This window comes from Mastigoproctus giganteus, chromosome 8 (assembly GCF_048544385.1).
Source record: "Mastigoproctus giganteus isolate SK-2022 chromosome 8, ASM4854438v1, whole genome shotgun sequence".
Classification (NCBI taxonomy): domain Eukaryota; kingdom Metazoa; phylum Arthropoda; class Arachnida; order Uropygi; family Thelyphonidae; genus Mastigoproctus; species Mastigoproctus giganteus.
Genome location: NC_143582.1, coordinates 102,105,946 through 102,124,925, shown reverse-complemented (window position 1 = coordinate 102,124,925; position 18,980 = coordinate 102,105,946). Strand labels below are relative to the sequence as shown.

The window sequence follows — 18,980 nt, the reverse complement described above, 5'->3', positions numbered from 1 at the left end:
TTTCTTTATATATGTGTTTTTGTCCATGATTGCGATGGTATCCCCTTTGTTTGCCTTTTGTATTATAATGTTCGGGGTTTTCATAAAGTCTCGTATGTGGGTTAATTGTTGTTGGGGAATGTTAGGTTTACTAGTTAATTGGGAGTTAAAAACAGCATTAGTTTCATGTATGATTCGATATTTATCTGGGTGGTTATCAAGTTTGGTTTGTATTTCTATCATGGCGTCTTTAACTGGGTAGTTGTTGCTGTTAATGGCAAAATTGAATCCATATTCTAGACTGGCAAGTTCGTTAGGGGAAAATATTTGTGTAGAGATGTTAACAACTGAGTTTGTGGGGTTTTTTTGTGTCTCCAGGTGATTGTATTCCATTTCTTGGAGTGCTTTTGGGTAATCTGATTTAAAGTTGCTTGAATTCGTGTGTTGTTCTGTTGTACGTAATCGTACCAAGTCGTGGGGGTTAGTTCTCTTTAAGTTTGAATTTAAGGGTATGTATTTGATCTAAAAGGAGATATTTTTCTCTGTATCTTTTCCGCAATTCGGCTTTAATTATGGCAATAGAGGCTTGGTGTATGATAAAAGGGTATTTTTTTAACAGTATTTTTGGTGCAGATATGAGCGAAATTGGGGATTATGTCATACGTGAGACATTTCTTTAAGAATGTGATGTGGAGTTTGTCAGAAAAGTGTTTAACTAATAGTTTTGTGAAATGGAGTTTCCTATCGTGCAGATCTGAATGCATTGGGGAAAATGTGGAAATTATAGGCATGTGGAAGAGGTGTAATGTATAGTTAAAGGATTTGTGTTAAATTGACTCTTGATTTTTTAAGGAGTCCTTTGTGCTGTAATGTAATAACCAGATCGTATGTATAGCGTAGCTTAATTTATGTATAGCTTAATTGTACAGTACAACACACGAGTACGAGACACAAGATTACAACAACATTATATATTTGATCAGATGCCAGTCAGATTGCCAAGCATGTTACATAGGCAGTACAACAGCAAAATTCGGGACATCAAAAATTTCCAACACGCGCGCACAAAACTAATTCAGCAAGTACATCATTAATACAACACGTCCAATCTCAAAATCACAACCCATTCATTGATTCAGCCATCACAGTAGTTAAATTAAATTCTAGCTACAAAATCCTTGAAAACGAAGCCCTCGTCATCGAATGGTTTAAGCGCCATACATCACTCAACGTGTTAAACAAAAAGATTCCCGCCAGTTTCTCCCCCATTTGGAATTTAGCACGTATTAAGTTTCCACGTGCACTGAAATGCATTTCGGGAACCCAACCCGTATATAACACAAGCGCGTTCTCTTTCCCCCCCCCCACCATAGCTAACTGAAGACGAATTTCGAAAGTCGCTCGTGCACAACTATTAGCTTCTATTTTTCTTCATTTAATTTAATTTAATTAGGCAACCATAGAATGGAAGGTGCACTTTCCTTTCTTAAAAAAATTTTTATAGCCCACAACTTAGTTTTAAACCCATATTCCTGCAAGTTATTAGAATCCTATAACCACTATGTATGTGGTAAAACTCTCCACCAGCTAAGCGGATTACTATGAGGTGAGTGCTGAAAATTAAGCTAAGCTATACATACGATCTAGTTATTACATTACAGCACATAAGGACTCCTTCAAAAATCAAGAGTCAAACAAATATACATACATATTCAAGAATGCACATTCATTACAATTAATGAGGACAGTCTCTTTCATTCACTCACTCACTCAGTTCCCCTTATCACAACACGCTGAAAGGTTGTTTTTTTTTTTTTTTTAATATACCGGTGGAACAGGCTTTCATCTTTTGTTGTGGAAGCTAATAGCCTAAATAAATTCAAGGCTGAGCTGGACAGGCATTTGGAACGAATGGAGGAGTGAAATGGGAAAGTTTTTTTTTTTTTTTTTTTTTGGCTGATGCTGCATAAGCTTGCTTTCTTAAATCGTATGCATCTACGAATGCTAATGCAATAGTGTCTCCTGTACGAGATTCCAAGAGTAGTCTGCTAGCATATTTGGACTCCATTTTCCCTGGTATCTTTTTTCCATTTGAGAAATATCTTGGTGAAACCTTTCACCGTGTTCATCAGAGACCGCTCCCAAGTTTTCAGAAAAAAAATTTAAATGGGAATGTGGCAAATGAAGCTTGTGAAAATTAAGCTGCAAGTGACTAAATGGAATTCAGCATATTGGGGAGTGTAAATTTGTCCCTGCTGTGTGTATCTTGGGTATATGTTATATTTATATAAAAATAAAATTGTATCAGGTATGTAATCCAGCAGGCTTTAAAAACACATTTAGATAGTGACACATGATTGTTGTAATAAATAAAATATGAGGTGTTTTTTTTTTTTTTTTTTTTTTTTCATTCTTAAAGTGAGGTTGGAACTGTTTGATCATGACCTCCTTCACAGACTCACTGAAAGAGTGGTTCTCGCTGTTTAGGGACTTTATGATTATAGTATTTTGATCATTGTTATCATGATTTTCTGACCAGTCTGAGATTTCCTTTAGTCTGTTGCTACTTGTGCTAGGTAAGGGTTTTTTTTTCTAAATGGGATTTCCCTTGAAATTTCTGCTGCACACTAATTTTGCTTGAAGAACTCTGTTCTCTACATGTAAATTAGCAGTAGTAGTAGTGGCATGTGATGAAAAAAGCAAGTGATTGAGCTTATGCAGCATCAGCCAAAAAAAAAAAAAAAAAATCACACCATTCCCTCCAAATGCCTGTCCAGTTCCTCCTTAAATTTATTCAACCTATCAACTTCCACAACGACAGATGGAAGTTTGTTCTAGCAATTAAGCACCCGCTGGCTAAAGGTAAATTTCTGCACATCTATTCTACATCTGTCTTTTCTTAATTTGAATTTATGCCCCCTTAGGTTCGTAATCTGAACAAGTGGAAGGATACCATCAGAATTCAGCGTGCTCAACCCATTCAAGGCCTTATACACCTCAATCAGATCACCGCACAGGTGCCTAGTCTCCAGCCACTGCAATTTGCAGAACTTAAACCTCTCTTGGTAAGAGGATCCCTTCATTCCCCTCACCAATCTTGTTGCCCTTTTCTGTACACGCTCAAGCAAATCTACATCCTTCCTAAATTGAGGCCTCCAGACCTGTACGCAGTACTCAAGGCATGGCCTGACCATTGCCTTATACAGAGGGACAATCACCTCCTTCTCCCCCCTGCTAGCAAAATTCCTATATATCATTGACAAAATGGCCTGCCCTGGCAGCCTGTCTGCATTGCTCAGAAAACTTCATATCTGACTGCACAATTACTCCCAGGTCTTTTTCATTTTCTACCACCTTAAGTGTAGTACCACACAGTTGGTACGTTTCTCTGGGGTTACTTCTACCCATATGCAGTAATTTGCATTTGTCAGGTTAAACTTCAGTTGCCACTTCTCAGCCCATCTACCCAAGTTATCTAGATCCTGTTGCAGTAGCACACTGCCATTACTGTCGTTAACAACCCCGCCAACCTTTGTATCATCTGCAAACTTCAACACTAAGCCTGATATACCTTCATCAATATCATTGATAAATATACAAAACAACAGAGGACCCAACATCGAACCCTGTGGGACTCCACTAATAACATTAGTCCACAAAGAGCAGCACCCATTGATTACCACCCTTTGTCTTCTCCCACTTAACCATCCTTTTATCCATTGTAGCAACTTACCCTTAATACCATTCTGCTCCAATTTGTACAATAGTCTTCCATGCACAACAGTGTCAAAAGCTTTCCTGAAATCCAAATATATGATATCAAAATTATTTTTTGCATCCAGTTCCTTTGTAACCACATCATAATATCCTATCAAAATATTCAGACAAGACTTTCCCTTAACAAACCCATGCTGTGTCTGAATGATTGCTGCAGTCTTGTCTAGATGATCCTGCAATGAATCTTTAACCAGTGACTCCATTATTTTACACGGAACAGAAGTTAAACTAACTGGTCTGTAATTACTCGTGTCACCCTTCGATCCCCCTTTGTGAATTGGGGATACATATGCACATCTCCAGTCCGTGGGGACCTCCCCTGAGTCCAAGGATGCTCTCATAATTATGGTTATGGGTTTGCTTTGTCGTCTCCTTTAATATAACTAGATAGATCCCATCCACCCCAGGTGCCTTTCTTATGTTTAACTTCAACAATTTCTCCACCACTTTGCTCTCAGTTATTACAAAATCATTAAGCACCCTGCTACAATTTGATAACCTTCTGCCATTTTTAAACCTTAATAACTCCTCATGTGTGAATATAGATGCAAAATACTCATTGTTTGTTTGCTATCTGAGCAGGATCATCAACAGTGGAACCATTGATATCAAGGGGACCAATCAGATTCATCCCCTTCCTTTTAGAGTTTATATAAGTAAAGAAATCCTTGCTGTTTTTCTTAGCATCTTTTGCCAAAAATTTCTCGTAATCTGCCTTCGCCTGCCTAACCTCCTTTGTGACCTGATTACAGACTAGCTTATATCTGCCATAGGCTTCTTAGTTGCTTGATAATTTATATGCATCCCATGCATTTTTCTTCTCTGTTACGAGTCTCATTAGTTCATTTGATAACCATTTAGGCCTAAACCTTGAACAATATTTCTTAATAGGTATGAAACTTTTAGTAGCATCCACGATTAATTCCTTGAATGCTTCCCACTTAGAATTTACTGTTGGTAACATCGTCAGTTGATCCCACTGTACAGAATTTAAAAACTGTCTGAGACCACTGTACTCACCTTTACAGATGCAAAAACCCTTTCCTTTACTCCTGATGGTAATTATATCTTTAAGTAAATCCCACATCAGTACACTGTGATCACTGCCACCTAGTGGTTCCTTTATCTGCAAATTCGTAATACAAGAATGATCACTGCTGATAACCAGATCAAGAGTATTACCCTCTCTGGTTGCCTCTCGAACATGCGGCTGCAAAAAACAATCATCCAATAAATCCACAAAAGTCTTACTAGTGTGTGAGTGACCAACTCACAAGTTCCAGTCAATATCTGGAAAGTTAAAATCCCCCATTATAAGACATTCTGATTTACTAGCCCACTCTATTTCTCTGTACAATTGTTCATTGTACTCATTCGAGTCATTAGGCCTATAACACACTCCTATTTTTGCTTTGGCAGTGCTTATGTCACACCAAACTGACTCAACAGTGCACTGTTCATATATAATTGGTCACAGTTCTTTCTAGAGTGGACCAGCATTTTATTATTTGCCGTCTGACTGCAGCAGTGATTCTCCCTGTCTGGGAGTCCACAATTTCCTCTAATTGGATATGATTTAAATTATGTCCAGTGGGCTAGTAGTGTTAATTCCAGTGGTCTCATTGTTAAGTTCATTGTTTTCTTTCTCTCTGAATATCACATTTCTTGCCATGTTCAATTTGTGCAGGGGATCCTGAGGCCAAATAAAACAGCTCTTCAGGGCCTACACGATTAGGTGTTCACTCATTTCTGTCGATATCAATGTCCTCAGTAGTTGCTGGTTAAATGTCAGTACTGGTATTTTCAAAACCAGTCATTTTTGTTTTAAGGGGTGGGGATCACTTCCAAAATAACACTTTTTTTGTACTCTATAAAAAGACAAGAAGATATTTCATTTGTTTCTCTATTGCAATTATAGCTGGAGTTATAGTAGTTCAAAATTTTGTTGAGGGAAGGTAGGAGGTTGCACTGCTCTTGTACCTTATGTAGATTACAATGATTTCTTTTGGAACTTGCAGGTGATTAAATCCATTCACAAACAATGTCTAATACTACGAAAGGGATTATTGCTACTTAATCAATTGTAAATTGAGTATAGACAGATTTCACCAAGTATTGAGAACAATGAGTAACACTGGTAGCCAAATCAGGAATCACTGTGCTACAACAGCAGTCACAATCATTGCCTTCACTGTAGCAGAGCATGGAAGGGTAAATCACTCAGAACTTTGTGAAAACTGAACCAAATAAATAAAATAACACTCTCCTGAAAGATCTTTAGTTCCAGCATTCAAAACTTACCCTTTTGTTTCAGTTGTGCCAGTACAACAGGAAAACAAATTTCATAATTGGAAATTCTGGCATTTGTGGTGTCACAACAACTGACTGAGAGAGGACCGGGAAAAAAAAAAAAAAAAAAAAAAACATTGCCACCTGTGCTTAACAATTGAATATAAACATCAATAAACATGGATTTAACTTTTCAGATTGTAGATATGAATTGTAAATAGATGATAGTGCAATAATTGCGCCAGCACAGAAAACTTCTGTAATAGGAAATGCTGATATGTGCACTGGATGTGACATCAGACTGGAAGTGGAATTTTAAAATGTAGCGGTGGGTGCGACATCGGACTGCAAAGCCATCAAAGTGCAACAGCCACCCTGTGATCCATCTCAGAATCTTTCCTGCGATTGACAGCCACCAGAAGTAGAAGAGAGGAAGGTTGGACCCAAATTTTGATAGTTCCATCTTGGTCAGTGTATGTTAATATCCCTCTCCAGCAAAATCCAACCAGTTCCCGTCATCCTCTCATATGTTATTGGCCATAAGTGACTTCCCCTCCTCTCTATGTTAATTCTGTGGGTGGAAGTATTATTATTGTGCATAACTGAGAATTTATTCTATAGGCTTTTAAAGGGTTCCTTTAGGTTCCTCATGGTCTGTAACCCCTTGTTAGACCAATTTATACCTAAAGTACAGAACTTGCAATATTCTGGAAGGTCTTACTCCTTCTCACTTGAGTTCAGTGTGTTTTTTAGTGCAGTCTTTGTATTTGTGACCTTTTATGTGTGGACACTTTCTGTGCACATTTGACTGGTGTGGCCAAATTTTTGACACCCATAGCATTTTCCCTGAAGAACTTCAACTCTGTTACACTGTTGCAGTGTGCTTGTGACCTGGATGTCAAAGATCTCTAAAATTAATGTGATTGAATATGAATTGTAAATAGATGGTAGTACAATAATTGTGCCGGCACAGAAAACAAATTCTGTAATAGGAAATGCCGATGGGTGAACTGGAGGCAACATTGGACTGGAAGTGGTATTTTACAACGTTGCAATGGGTGCAACATTGGACTGCAAAGTCACCAAAGTGCAACAGCCACCTTGTGATCTATCTTAGAATCTTTTCTATAATCCTAGCATATTCCAGCTTATATAGTAACCTCTGATGAGGGACTGAGTCAAATGTTTTGTTGAAATCCAAGTAAACAATGTTGAATTATTTCCTACATCTACGCCATGAGTGACTGTCAAAATTAATTCAAAGTAAAATGAAAGTGACTATCAAAATAGGTTTGTTATGAAGAAATTTCATTAATAACGATAACTGATCTAATAATATAAAAAGTTCCTTTTTTTTTTTTTTTTTAAGGGTTATACCAGTTACAGCCCATGCAGCCTTTGATAAGGTAAGTTTGTTCTAACAAATTAAATTTGGCAGAAATTATAGTTTTTTTTTTTATTTTCTAATTATTTTAAATTTTTTAATCCACAGAAAAGTGGATTGCAATTTCATTTACATATCTTTCTGTGTAACATTGCCATAAAAGACAACATTTGTAGGACATTATATGAATTATTCCCATTGTCTGGTAATGAAGCATTGTAAATCTGTTTATAATGGGAAAGAATTAATTCTGATGTGAAAATTAAAGGGAATACATGGATGATTACACATTTACATTCACATAAGAGAATGCTAATTTGAATGCCTGTGCATTGCTGCTTCAGGATGACTTGAACAGACTTCAAAGATGGTTAGAAAAGTGGCAGCTTTGTTTTAATGCTGCTAAATGCAAGGTCTTTTGGGGCCGACCGGGCTAGCCGAGTGGGTAAAGTACCTGCCTGGCAACTCAAAGGTCGCGGGTTCGATTCCCGCCTCGGGCTTGGATCAAAGTACTGCAAAAACCTTGGGAGGTGCAATATGGCCACAGAAGCCGATGCGCCAACAACTACCAAATCAAAAAAAAAAAAAAAAAAAAAGCAAGGTCTTTTGGTGATTTTTAAATGGTTAAACAAGAATTGGATCAAAATAGTTGTCAAGGGGTTCTCTACAGACTATAATGGCCAGCTTTACTGAATTATAAATAGCAACCCACAAATAAATTATACACTTGGTGGAGATGAATTAAAAAAAGTGGAGGAGGAAAGGGATCTGGGAGTTAGAATATGGGCAGATATGAAGTTTTCTGAACAGTGTAAACAGGCAGCCAGGAAAGCCTGTGGTGTCCTATCAATGATTTATCAAATGCTTTCCTGTAGAGATAGGGAGGTCATAATCCCACTGTATAGTTATTGTAATTGTAAGACTGCATTTTGAATACTGTGTTCAAATATGGAGGATCTCATCTGGAAAAAAAAAAAAAGACATTGAACTTCTTGAAAGGGTCAAAAAGGGCAACTCAAATGGTGAGATCGGCAGAAGGACGACCGTGTGAGGAAAGGCTTTGGTTATGTGGGCTACAGAGCTTGGAAATCAGGCACCTCAGAGTTGACTTGATTGAGATTTATAATAAGCTCCGAGAGAGATTAGTAAAGTGAATGAAGGTGGAATTCTCACTGTTCTAAACAATTCCAGAACTAGGGGTCATAAATTCAAATTACGGGGCTTGAGGTTTATATTAGATTGTAGTAAGTTTTCTTTTAGCAGTGAGTCATTGATTACTGAACAAGTAACCTTCACAGGTAATTGAGACTGACAGTTTGAATAAATTCAGAGGTCTACTGGTTATTTACCTGTGTGAGAAGGGAAGCATATAATTTGTGTTTTCTTATCTACTTGGTTGTTTTTTGTTTTTTTTTGCCAGCTCAGCAAAAAGCCTGTGGCTTCCTTTTGCTGTTTGGTGAATGCTATTACTACTATTACCATTACATAAATTTAATTAAATATTGAAACCGAAAGAATTACAATTGCAGACAACATAAAGATTAGAAAAGTCGTTAATGATCAGTGCCAAGCAGTGCTCTTTCAGGATGACTTGAACAGGCTTCGAGAATGGTTAGTAAAGCGGCTGCTATGTTTTAATGCAGCAAAATGCAAGGTCTTGCACTTGGTGATTGGCAAAATCCAAAATAGCTTGTACACTTGGTGGGTTTGAATTAAAAACAGTGGAGGAAGAAAGGGAGCTGGGAATTATAATATGGCAGATATGAAGTTTTCCGAGCATTGTAAACAGGTGGCCAAGAAAGCCCATGATGTCCTACTTTGCGATATATTGAACAATATCCTGTAGAGATAGAGAGGTCATAATTCCACTGTACAAGGCAATTGTAAGACTTCATTAAGATTACAGCATCCAAGCATGGAGACCTCATCTGAAAAAAGACATTGAGCTTCCAGAGAGGGCAACTCGCATGACCATATGAGGAAAGATTACAATTATGTGGGCTACAGAGCTTGGCCACCTGGTACCTTAAAGGGGACCTGGTTGGGGTTTGTAAGGCTCTGAGAGGAGTAATTAAAATTAATAAATCTCATTCTTTGACTCATCTAAAACCCCCCTATTTACCCTAAAGTTTTTAAAATGTTTCAAAATGCTGGTGCCTTACCCCTTAAGGTTAACCTCAATTCGAGGACAGTCCACCAGTCTGGTACTGAATCTTTCCCCTTTAAAGAATACAGCTGTGATCTGTCTCTGATGTTAATTGTGGTTCAGAGGATGTTGACATCATTGATGAAATGCCTATAGAAAAGTTCTTAAACCTTTGACAATTTCTCGAATCTTATACAGCAAAACAAATGGTCCTTGAGGCTGTCACAGACATTCTCTCAGATACGCCAGACAAGTTGTGCTTGCTACCTGGGAGTCTAAAATGCTAATGGAACTAATATTCGGGTGACACTAAAGTCAAGTGGACCTAATTTCAGTGAAGTCCGGACAGTTTGTGACAGCCAAATTCTATGTTTGCACCTTCTCGATGGTGGGACTGTTGGTAATACATGGTATAACCCCCATGCACAAGCACACTGTGGGTGATCACCTAGGTGTGAACCAAGGTAAGCAGGGGTCAAGGTGTGATGCCCACACCACACGGAGGTATGCTGCTCCTCTGTGTTACCAGGCAATACTAGGTGGTAGATGACTCATCAACCGCTGCAATACCACCACTTTGCTTATTGGAGGCTTGAAGTTGCGGAACCCATGTTTAGTCTCCAGAGCTAAGTTCCGGTCATCCCTCTACCCCATCTCTTACTCGTGCAGTATGATTGATGTCTTTTGAGGTTATGAACACCACGGTGAGATCCAAACTTCCTTACATTTTGAGGGTACAGGTCTAAAATGGTGTTCGCAGGCTGGCCACTAGTTAGTACACCGGACTCAACCTATTGGTAACTCTCCGGATCAGCTAGTGTATAATCTTGCTGCCTCTACAATGCCAAATAGTGACTGGATGGAATCTGAGTAGTGTGTATGCGGATGGCATTGTTGAGGCCAAGTTATGTCAAAGATCTGGGTATATTCTTACCATGTGTGTGCTATATCTAAAAACTTCATACAGCACGCCCCCCCCCCCCACTTATTCTTAGCATTCGCATTAGCGTTAGCAAAGGCACATTAATGCAAGAAAGCAAGCTTATTTACCATCAGCCAAAAAAAAAAAAAAAACCCTTATTTCACCCATCCACTCCCTCCAAATGTTTGGTTTGTCAAGTTTTGCCTTGAATCTATTTAAGCTATCAACTTCTACAACGACAGATGGAAGTTTGTTCCAGCAATCAACCACCCACCGGCTAAAGGCAAACTTCCACACATCTATCCTACAACTGTCTTTCCTCAATTTGAATTTATGCCCTTTTAGGCGATTATTCTGAGCAAGAGGAATACTCCCAACAGCATTGAGCATGCTCAAACCATTCAAGGCTTTATACACCTCAATCAGATCACCTCGCAGGTGCCTAGTCTCCAGACACTAATTTGCAAAATTTAAGCCTTTCTTCGTAAGATCAACCCTTTGTTCCATTCACTACTCTTGTTGCCCTTCTCTGTATTCGTTCCAACAGCTCTACATCCTTCTTAAAATGAAGCCTCCAGATCTGTATACAGTACTCAATGTGTGGCCTGACAATTGCCTTATACAAGGGGATAATCACCTTCTTATCCCTGCTAGAAAAATTCCTGTATATCATTGACAAGACACCATGAGCTACTCTTGCAGACTGTCTGCACTGCTCAGAAAACTTCATATCTGCCTGCACAATTACCCCAAGGTCGTTTTCATTCTCTACCACTGTCAGTGTGGTACCACAGAGTTGATACGTTACTCTGGGATTACTGCTTCCCATATGTAGTACTTTACATTTGTCAATGTTAAACTTCATTTGCCACCTCTCAGCCCATCTGCTCAACTTTTCTAGATCCTGTTGAAGCAGTGTACTGTCATTAATGTCATTAACAACCCTGCCAACCTTCGTATCATCTGCAAACTTGGATATTAAGCCTGATATACAGAAAACAACAATGGAACAAACACTGAACCCTGAGGGACTCCACTAATAACATTAGCCCACAAAGAGCAGTGTCCATTGACGTGAGTGAGAGAAGACAGAGAAAGAGAAGACACTCTCTGTCTTCTCTCACTCAACCATCTCTTTATCCATAGCAGCAATTTGCCTCCAATGCCACACAGTCCAATTTGTGTAGCAGTCTTCCATGTGCAACAGAATCAAAAGCCTTTCTAAGATCCAAGTATATAATATCAAAGTTATTCCCTGCATCCAGTTCCTTTGTGACTACATCATAGTATCCAATCAAATTAGTCAGACAAGACTTCCTCTTAACAAATCCATGCTATGTCCGAGCTATAACTTGTCTAGATGACCCTGCAATGCTTTTTTAACCAGTGCCTCCATTAATTTTCCTGGAACAGAAGTTAAACTACCAGGTCTGTAATTACCTGTCTCCCTTTGATCCTCCTTTGTGGATTGGGGTGACATTTGCACATCTCCAGTCCATGGGTACCTCCCTGAGTCCAGGGAAGCTCTTATAATTATGGCTAAGGGTTTGCTTACTTCCTTTGACGCCTCCTTTAATATCTGGATAGATTCCATCCACCCCAGGTGGCTTTTTTTTGTTTATCTTCAACAATTTCTCCTCCACTTTATTCTCAGTTAACAAGATTATCTAGCTTACTGCCATAGTCGAATACACCTCTGGTATTCCCCTCCCTGAATAATTCCTCATGTGTGAACGTCGATGCAAAATATTCATTTAGTTTGTTGGCTACCTGAACAGGATCATCAACAGTTGAACCATCGATATCAAGTGGACCAATCTAATTCATCCCCTTCCTTATAGAGTTAAAAGTAAAGAATTCTTTGCTGTTTTTCTTTGCATCCTTTGCCAAAGATTTCTCATAATCTGCCTTTGGCTACCTAACCTCCTTTGTAACTTGGTTACAGACCAGCTTATATCTATTATAAGCTTCTGTGTCACATGTTAATGTATATGTATCCCATGCATTTTTCTTCTCTGTCACATGTCTAATTAGTTCATCTGACATCCATTTAGGCTTAAACCTTGAACAATATTTCTTAGTTGGTATGTAAAGCCTAGTAGCTTTCAAGATAAGTTCTTTGAATGCTTCCCATTTTGAATTTGCTGTATAGAATTTAAATACTGTATCAGACAACCGTAGTCAACTTTACGAAAGCAAAAACCCTTCTCTTTATCCTTGATGGTAGTTACCTCTGAATAAATCCCACTTCAACACACTGTGATCACTGCCACCTAGTGGTTCCTTTATCTGCAGATTCTTGATGCATGAAGAATCATTACTGATAATCAGATCAAGAGTATTAGTCTCTCTAGTTGCCTCCCGAATATACTGCTGTAGAAAACAATCATAATCCACAAAAGCCTTGCTTTTGTGGATTTTGTGTGAGTGACCAACCCACAAATTCCAGTCGATATCCAGGAAATTAAAATCCCCCCCCATTATAAGACACTCTAATTTACTGGCCCACTCTATTTCTCTGCACAATTGCTCATTATACTCATCGGATTCATTAGGCCTATAAACACACACCTACTCTCATGTTTCCTTTCCCAGTGCCTATGTCACACCAAACAGACTCAACATTGCATTGTCCACCAACATCAATTGGATGCACTTCCTTAGATATTTGTATTGTATTTCTTAACTAACAGCATAACCCCCTCCTCCCTTCCTGTCCTGTCTGTCCTTTCTGTACATATTGTTCTCCCCAAATTCCAGTTCTACACTTTGTCTCTGTGACACCATGACTCTGATATCCCAACAATATCTGCCTTTGATGTCTTGACTAGCACTTCAAGCTCATCGAATTTATTAATTATACTCCTAGCATTGGTGTTCATGCAAGTATACATGCACCTGTTTCTACTCTTAGTTACCCTAACACAGCCCATGTATTTTTTGTGCATCCATTGAATGCAATCCTTAAAGAAGGCAGAATGATTACCATGACAGGTAAGACAGCTTTGCATTTCAGCATTACAGCTTCTATGGATGTATGTGTACTTTAGATTCCACAAGAAGCACAAGTGGCCAAACATCTGCAGATTATTTTGGGTAGATTTGTTGCCTTATGTGTGCATATGATGGTCCGAGTAGGAGAAGATTCTCCATCTTTTTTTTTATGACAATTCTTTTGGAGTGTATGAACATTTTAATCACTTAATGCAAGGGCAATTTCATCCTACAATACATTTAACAGATGCCATTTTAATATTAACTCTTTTGATATCATATACAGGGGGGGGGTAACCTTCGCAGAAATTCCACCAAAAGTATATATATTTAAGTCTTTCAGCATGTCTATGCTTGTTCATCCTAATAAATCCACCGTTCTTAATCACCAAACCATTTCTGAAGTACCAGCCACCTTTTTGAGACATTTCTGTATTAAAAATGGTGAGAGCTTGCTCAATGGTGGTCACTGCAGAATTATAACATTATAAAGAGAAGATCAATATTATCTGTTCATACTCTTTTCTTTACTTTTTTATATATTTAAGTAGTCATGTGTCCAGGAGATCTTGATCAAAAGATCAATATGTGGACTGTTCTGTGTTGGCCATCATTGCACCTTTTACCCATGGGAAGACAGCTTTCTTCTGCCATGTGGAGACAGGAGAGATGCCAGGAAAAAGGAAAATTAGTTGTTAGATTAATGAGTTAGTCCTATATACAGGAAGAAAGGTCTCTTTCCTTTCTGTATAGTGAGATAATTTTACTTTAGAACAGCAAAATTAAATAACTGTATAAATCAGAAAACAACGCTATATTTCAATCAGCTGCTTTTTAAGCAAATCACTCAAAAATTATGCAGTAAGAATCTGCAGATAAAATAACCACTAGGTGGCAGTGATCATAGGGTATTGATGTGTGATTTATTTAAATATAGAACATGAACAGTAAAGGAAAACAGTTGATTCAGCAAGTTTTAAATTCTATATAGTGGTGCCAGCTGATAGCGTCACTATCAACTAATTCTAAATGGAAAGCATTCAAAGAATTAATCATAGAAGCTACTCGGATTTTCATACTAATTAAGAAATACCCTTCAAGATATAGACCTAAATGGATGTCAGATAAACTGAGACTCGTAGCAGAGAAGAAAACTGCATAGGATGCTTATAAATTATCATGCGACACAGAAGCCTATGGCAGATATAAACTAGTCTGTAAGCAAGTCATCACAGAGGAGGTTAGGCAAGCAAAGGGCAGATTATGAGAAATCTTCAGGAAAGGATGTAAAGAAAGACAGCAAAGACTACTTATGTGAACACTAGAAGAAAGGAAATGAAACAAGTTGCTCCACTTAATATTTATGATCAGAACATTGATGATCCTGCAAGGTTGCTGACAAACTAAATGAATATTCTGCATGTACATTCACATACAAGGAATTCTCTATCAACTAATTCTAAATGGAAAGCATTCAAAGAATTAATCATAGAAGCTACTCGGATTTTCATACTAATTAAGAAATACCCTTCAAGATATAGACCTAAATGGATGTCAGATAAACTGAGACTCGTAGCAGAGAAGAAAACTGCATAGGATGCTTATAAATTATCATGCGACACAGAAGCCTATGGCAGATATAAACTAGTCTGTAAGCAAGTCATCACAGAGGAGGTTAGGCAAGCAAAGGGCAGATTATGAGAAATCTTCAGGAAAGGATGTAAAGAAAGACAGCAAAGACTACTTATGTGAACACTAGAAGAAAGGAAATGAAACAAGTTGCTCCACTTAATATTTATGATCAGAACATTGATGATCCTGCAAGGTTGCTGACAAACTAAATGAATATTCTGCATGTACATTCACATACAAGGAATTCTATAGGGAATTGGAGGCCAGAAGTTTATCAAACTCTAACAGGGAGCTAAATAATTCTGTAATAACTGAGAGAAAAGTGGAAGAGAAATTGTTGAAGTTAAACATAAGAAAAGCACATAGGGCAGATTGAATCTATCCAATTATATTGAGGAGGCAGCAAAGGAAGTAAACAAACAATTAGCCATAATTATGAGAGCATTCTTGGATTCAGGGGAGGATCTCCCCAGTCTGCCAGATCCTACTGGACTGGAGATGTGCAAATGTATCCCTAATTTACAAGGAGGAGGGGGTCAACGGTGACACAAGTAATTACAGATCTGTTAATTTAACTTCTGTTCCAGGGAAAATAATGGAGTCACTGGTTAAAGAAGTAATGCAGGTTCATCTAGACTGCAGTTATACCTTTTAGACAAATGGTTAGAAGTATAATCGAAGCATAGGATGTATTTAAGTTAAGGAGAAATCTTGTGTGACCAATTTTACTGGATACTACGTGTGATAACAAAGGAACTGGATGAAAAAAAATAATTTTGATATCATATACAGGTAGCTCTCATTTTGCACTGGTCTGATTTGTGTCGGTTCGCAATAGCACCAATGGCCCCGGGTGCCAAGCGATTGTGACTGAGCGATTTATCTGTGCCTTATAGTGCGATTTCCAAAAAGTGATATATAGTTCTTTTGCGTTCCTCTCGTTAAGTAATCTATTTATTTTATAACTGCTGTTGCTACAAAAGTACCTGTACAGAGCAAGAAAGGCAAGCCACCTTTCTTTTTTCATAGTCTTATTACTAACCCCCCTACTACTTCTCGCTTGGTCACACCAGGCACTGCTCCTGCCTCCCCGTGGCGGGGCCGGAAACCTTGGCAGAAAAGCTCATCTGCCAAGGGCGAAAAGGAGCAAAGATGGAGCAAAATGATTATCCATCTTTAGAGCCGACAAGCTCTCGGCCACATACTGAAATTGATTATGACATTTCACAACCCAAGAGGTTGAAAACAAATTCAACAACAAAAGAGTTTCCCTCCTCTTTAATTTTACATTCACTTTCAGAACAACCTCTCAGCAAATTATCTCCTTTCCTCATCCAGAAACACCTGGAAAGTATTGCAGTATCTCCGAAGACTGTGAAGAGGCTGCAATCTGGGTACCTTCTTTTAGAAACAACAAAAAGTAGACATTCAGAGAAACTCTTACAACTTTCAAATTTTGCTGGGATACCAATTAAAGTATCTCCCCATGCTACCTTAAATACATCCAAAGATGTGATTTCTAGTTGGGATTTGTTGAACGTGACAGAGGATGAATTAACCCAAGAACTTCAGGATCAAAATGTTATTGCATCAAGAAGAATCATGATTAAAAAAGACAATAACCTTATGCCTACCAGGAATATCATTCTCACATTTAATTCCCCAAACCTACCATCAACAGTAAAAGCTGGCTATCTACTTTGCCGTGTTCGCCCGTATACACCCAATCCCTTGAGATGCTACAAGTGCCAAAAGTACGGTCACTCTCAGACAACATGTAGAGGAAACCCAGTTTGCCCAAACTGTGACTCTTCCGATCATACTCAGTCTGAATGTTTGGCGACAGAAAAGACATGTCCCAACTGTAAAGGTAACCATCCTGCATATTCTAAAACTTGTGAGAGATGGAAAACTGAGAAACAAATTGTTAAATATAAGGTTGAGAACAAGGTAAGCTTTCAAGAAGCAAGGAAAATAATTGCTCCTACTATGCCCAAACGTACCTATGCAAATTTTGCACAAAAACAACAAACAGTGTCCACCCAAACTGAAGTTACCGTCCCCTCAAACATATCAATCTCTGACTGGGCTCGAGCTGTCCTCTCTCAGCAACAGTCCAGTAACCCCAAGCATTCAGACCAGGCAAGTAACACTCCTCTTACAATACCAGCGACATCTCCTACTCTACAGGAAGATCCAATATTAGAAATTCATGCTGAAGAAGAAGAAATGGACACTGGTCGGCCAGTTTTCCTAAAAAAAGACAAACAAAAATTGGAACGTCATGAGCCGGTCACCTTCAAAAAGCAGTCAGATACATCTCAAACAATTAAACACAAATAATGGCCTTCATTGTACAATGGAACTGCAGAGGCTTTCGTTGCAACACAGATGATATCCATAATCTAATTAACCAGTATTCTCCAGTTGCTCTCTGTCTCCAAGAAACTTACTTAACCTCGCAAATTTCTCCATCGATAAAGAACTACTGCCTTTATCGAAGAGATCGCAATACAGCAAATACTGCCCACGCTGGTGTAGCAATCCTGATAAATTCAAAGATCCCAACTAAGCATATCCCACTTCAAACTGAAATAGAAGCTGTTGCAGTTCGTATAACTCTCCATATTGCAATAACACTAGTCTCAATCTATTTACAGCCAAACCATACTTATTGTTTAAAAGAACTTGAAGACCTCCTCATACAGATACCTCCACCTCTCTGTATATTAGGGGACTTTAATGGGCAAAACCCCCAATGGGGTGCTTCTAAATTGGATACACGTGGTCGACTCATTGAAAGACTTTTAGATGCACTAAACCTCGCCATACTGAATACTGGCACGCACACTCACATTCAGCTCCCAACTGGACATACTTCAGCAATAGATCTTTTCATTTGTTCTCCAGTACTGGTCCTGACCATAGTGGTATGTTATAAACGATCCTATGGGCAGTGATCACTTCCCAATCGTATGCAAGGTATTGATAGCACACCTTTAACTAAACCCTGCAGGAAATGGAAATTTACACAAGAGCAAACTGGGCAAAATTTCAGTCATCAATCTCTTTCAATGAAAAAAAAAAAAATCCGTCTCCACCGTATTGATGATGTGACAGATTACATCACATCGCATCTCTTAAACGTCGCTAAAGATACAATACCATTATCAAATCCACCGGGCCGTAAGCACTATAATTATTGGTGGAATGAGAAATGCACCAAAGCAAAAAATAAAGCGTGGAATTTGTTTCGGCAATATCCAATCACAGCCAATCTGATAAATTATAAGAAAGTAAGGGTAAAAGCACGCTTCATACAGAGGCAAGCCAAAAAAGAATCCTGGACCCATTTTGCATCAACAATTAACAGAAAATTAATTTACTGACAGTAAATTAATCTGGAAAAAAATTAGACAGCTTTCTGGTAAGATTCCAACCATACCCTCTCCAGTCCTCTCCTGGAATGGGCGAGATTTAACTAGTCCCTCGGATATAGCTAACACTTTGGGCAATACTTTTGCTGAGATCTCAGCAACATCAGCTTATACTACATCTTTCCAACAAATTAAAAACAGTCGAGAACGGTATTCTAACTTCCAAACTGCCCTCATTCTACCATATAACAAACCTCTACAATATTCTGAATTATTGCATGCCATTAAAACAGCTCGTAATGGTGCTGCCGGACCAGATGGGAACTATTATGTCATGCTGCAACATCTTGATGACAAAGCTTTGCGCCTCCTCCTGGTCTTTTACAACCGTATTTTTTTAGAAAAAAACTTATCCATCTTCTTGGCATCACTCTATTGTTTTGGCGTTCCTGAAGCCTGGAAAAGATCCAACCAATCCCC

At 38.4% G+C, this 18,980-nt stretch overlaps 1 protein-coding gene across 5 annotated transcripts in view; it reads left to right on the top strand.

Annotated features, from left to right (window-relative positions):
• Nucleotides 1–18,980, top strand: part of Sply (Sphingosine-1-phosphate lyase) — a 485,520-nt gene that overhangs the window by 120,461 nt on the left and 346,079 nt on the right. For all 5 annotated transcript variants that reach the window (XM_090378845.1, XM_090378847.1, XM_090378846.1 and 2 more), the window contains one exon: nucleotides 7,415–7,451. In XM_090378845.1, coding sequence (XP_090234971.1) covers nucleotides 7,415–7,451 — 37 coding nt within the window. The remainder of the gene's footprint in view (nucleotides 1–7,414; nucleotides 7,452–18,980) is intronic.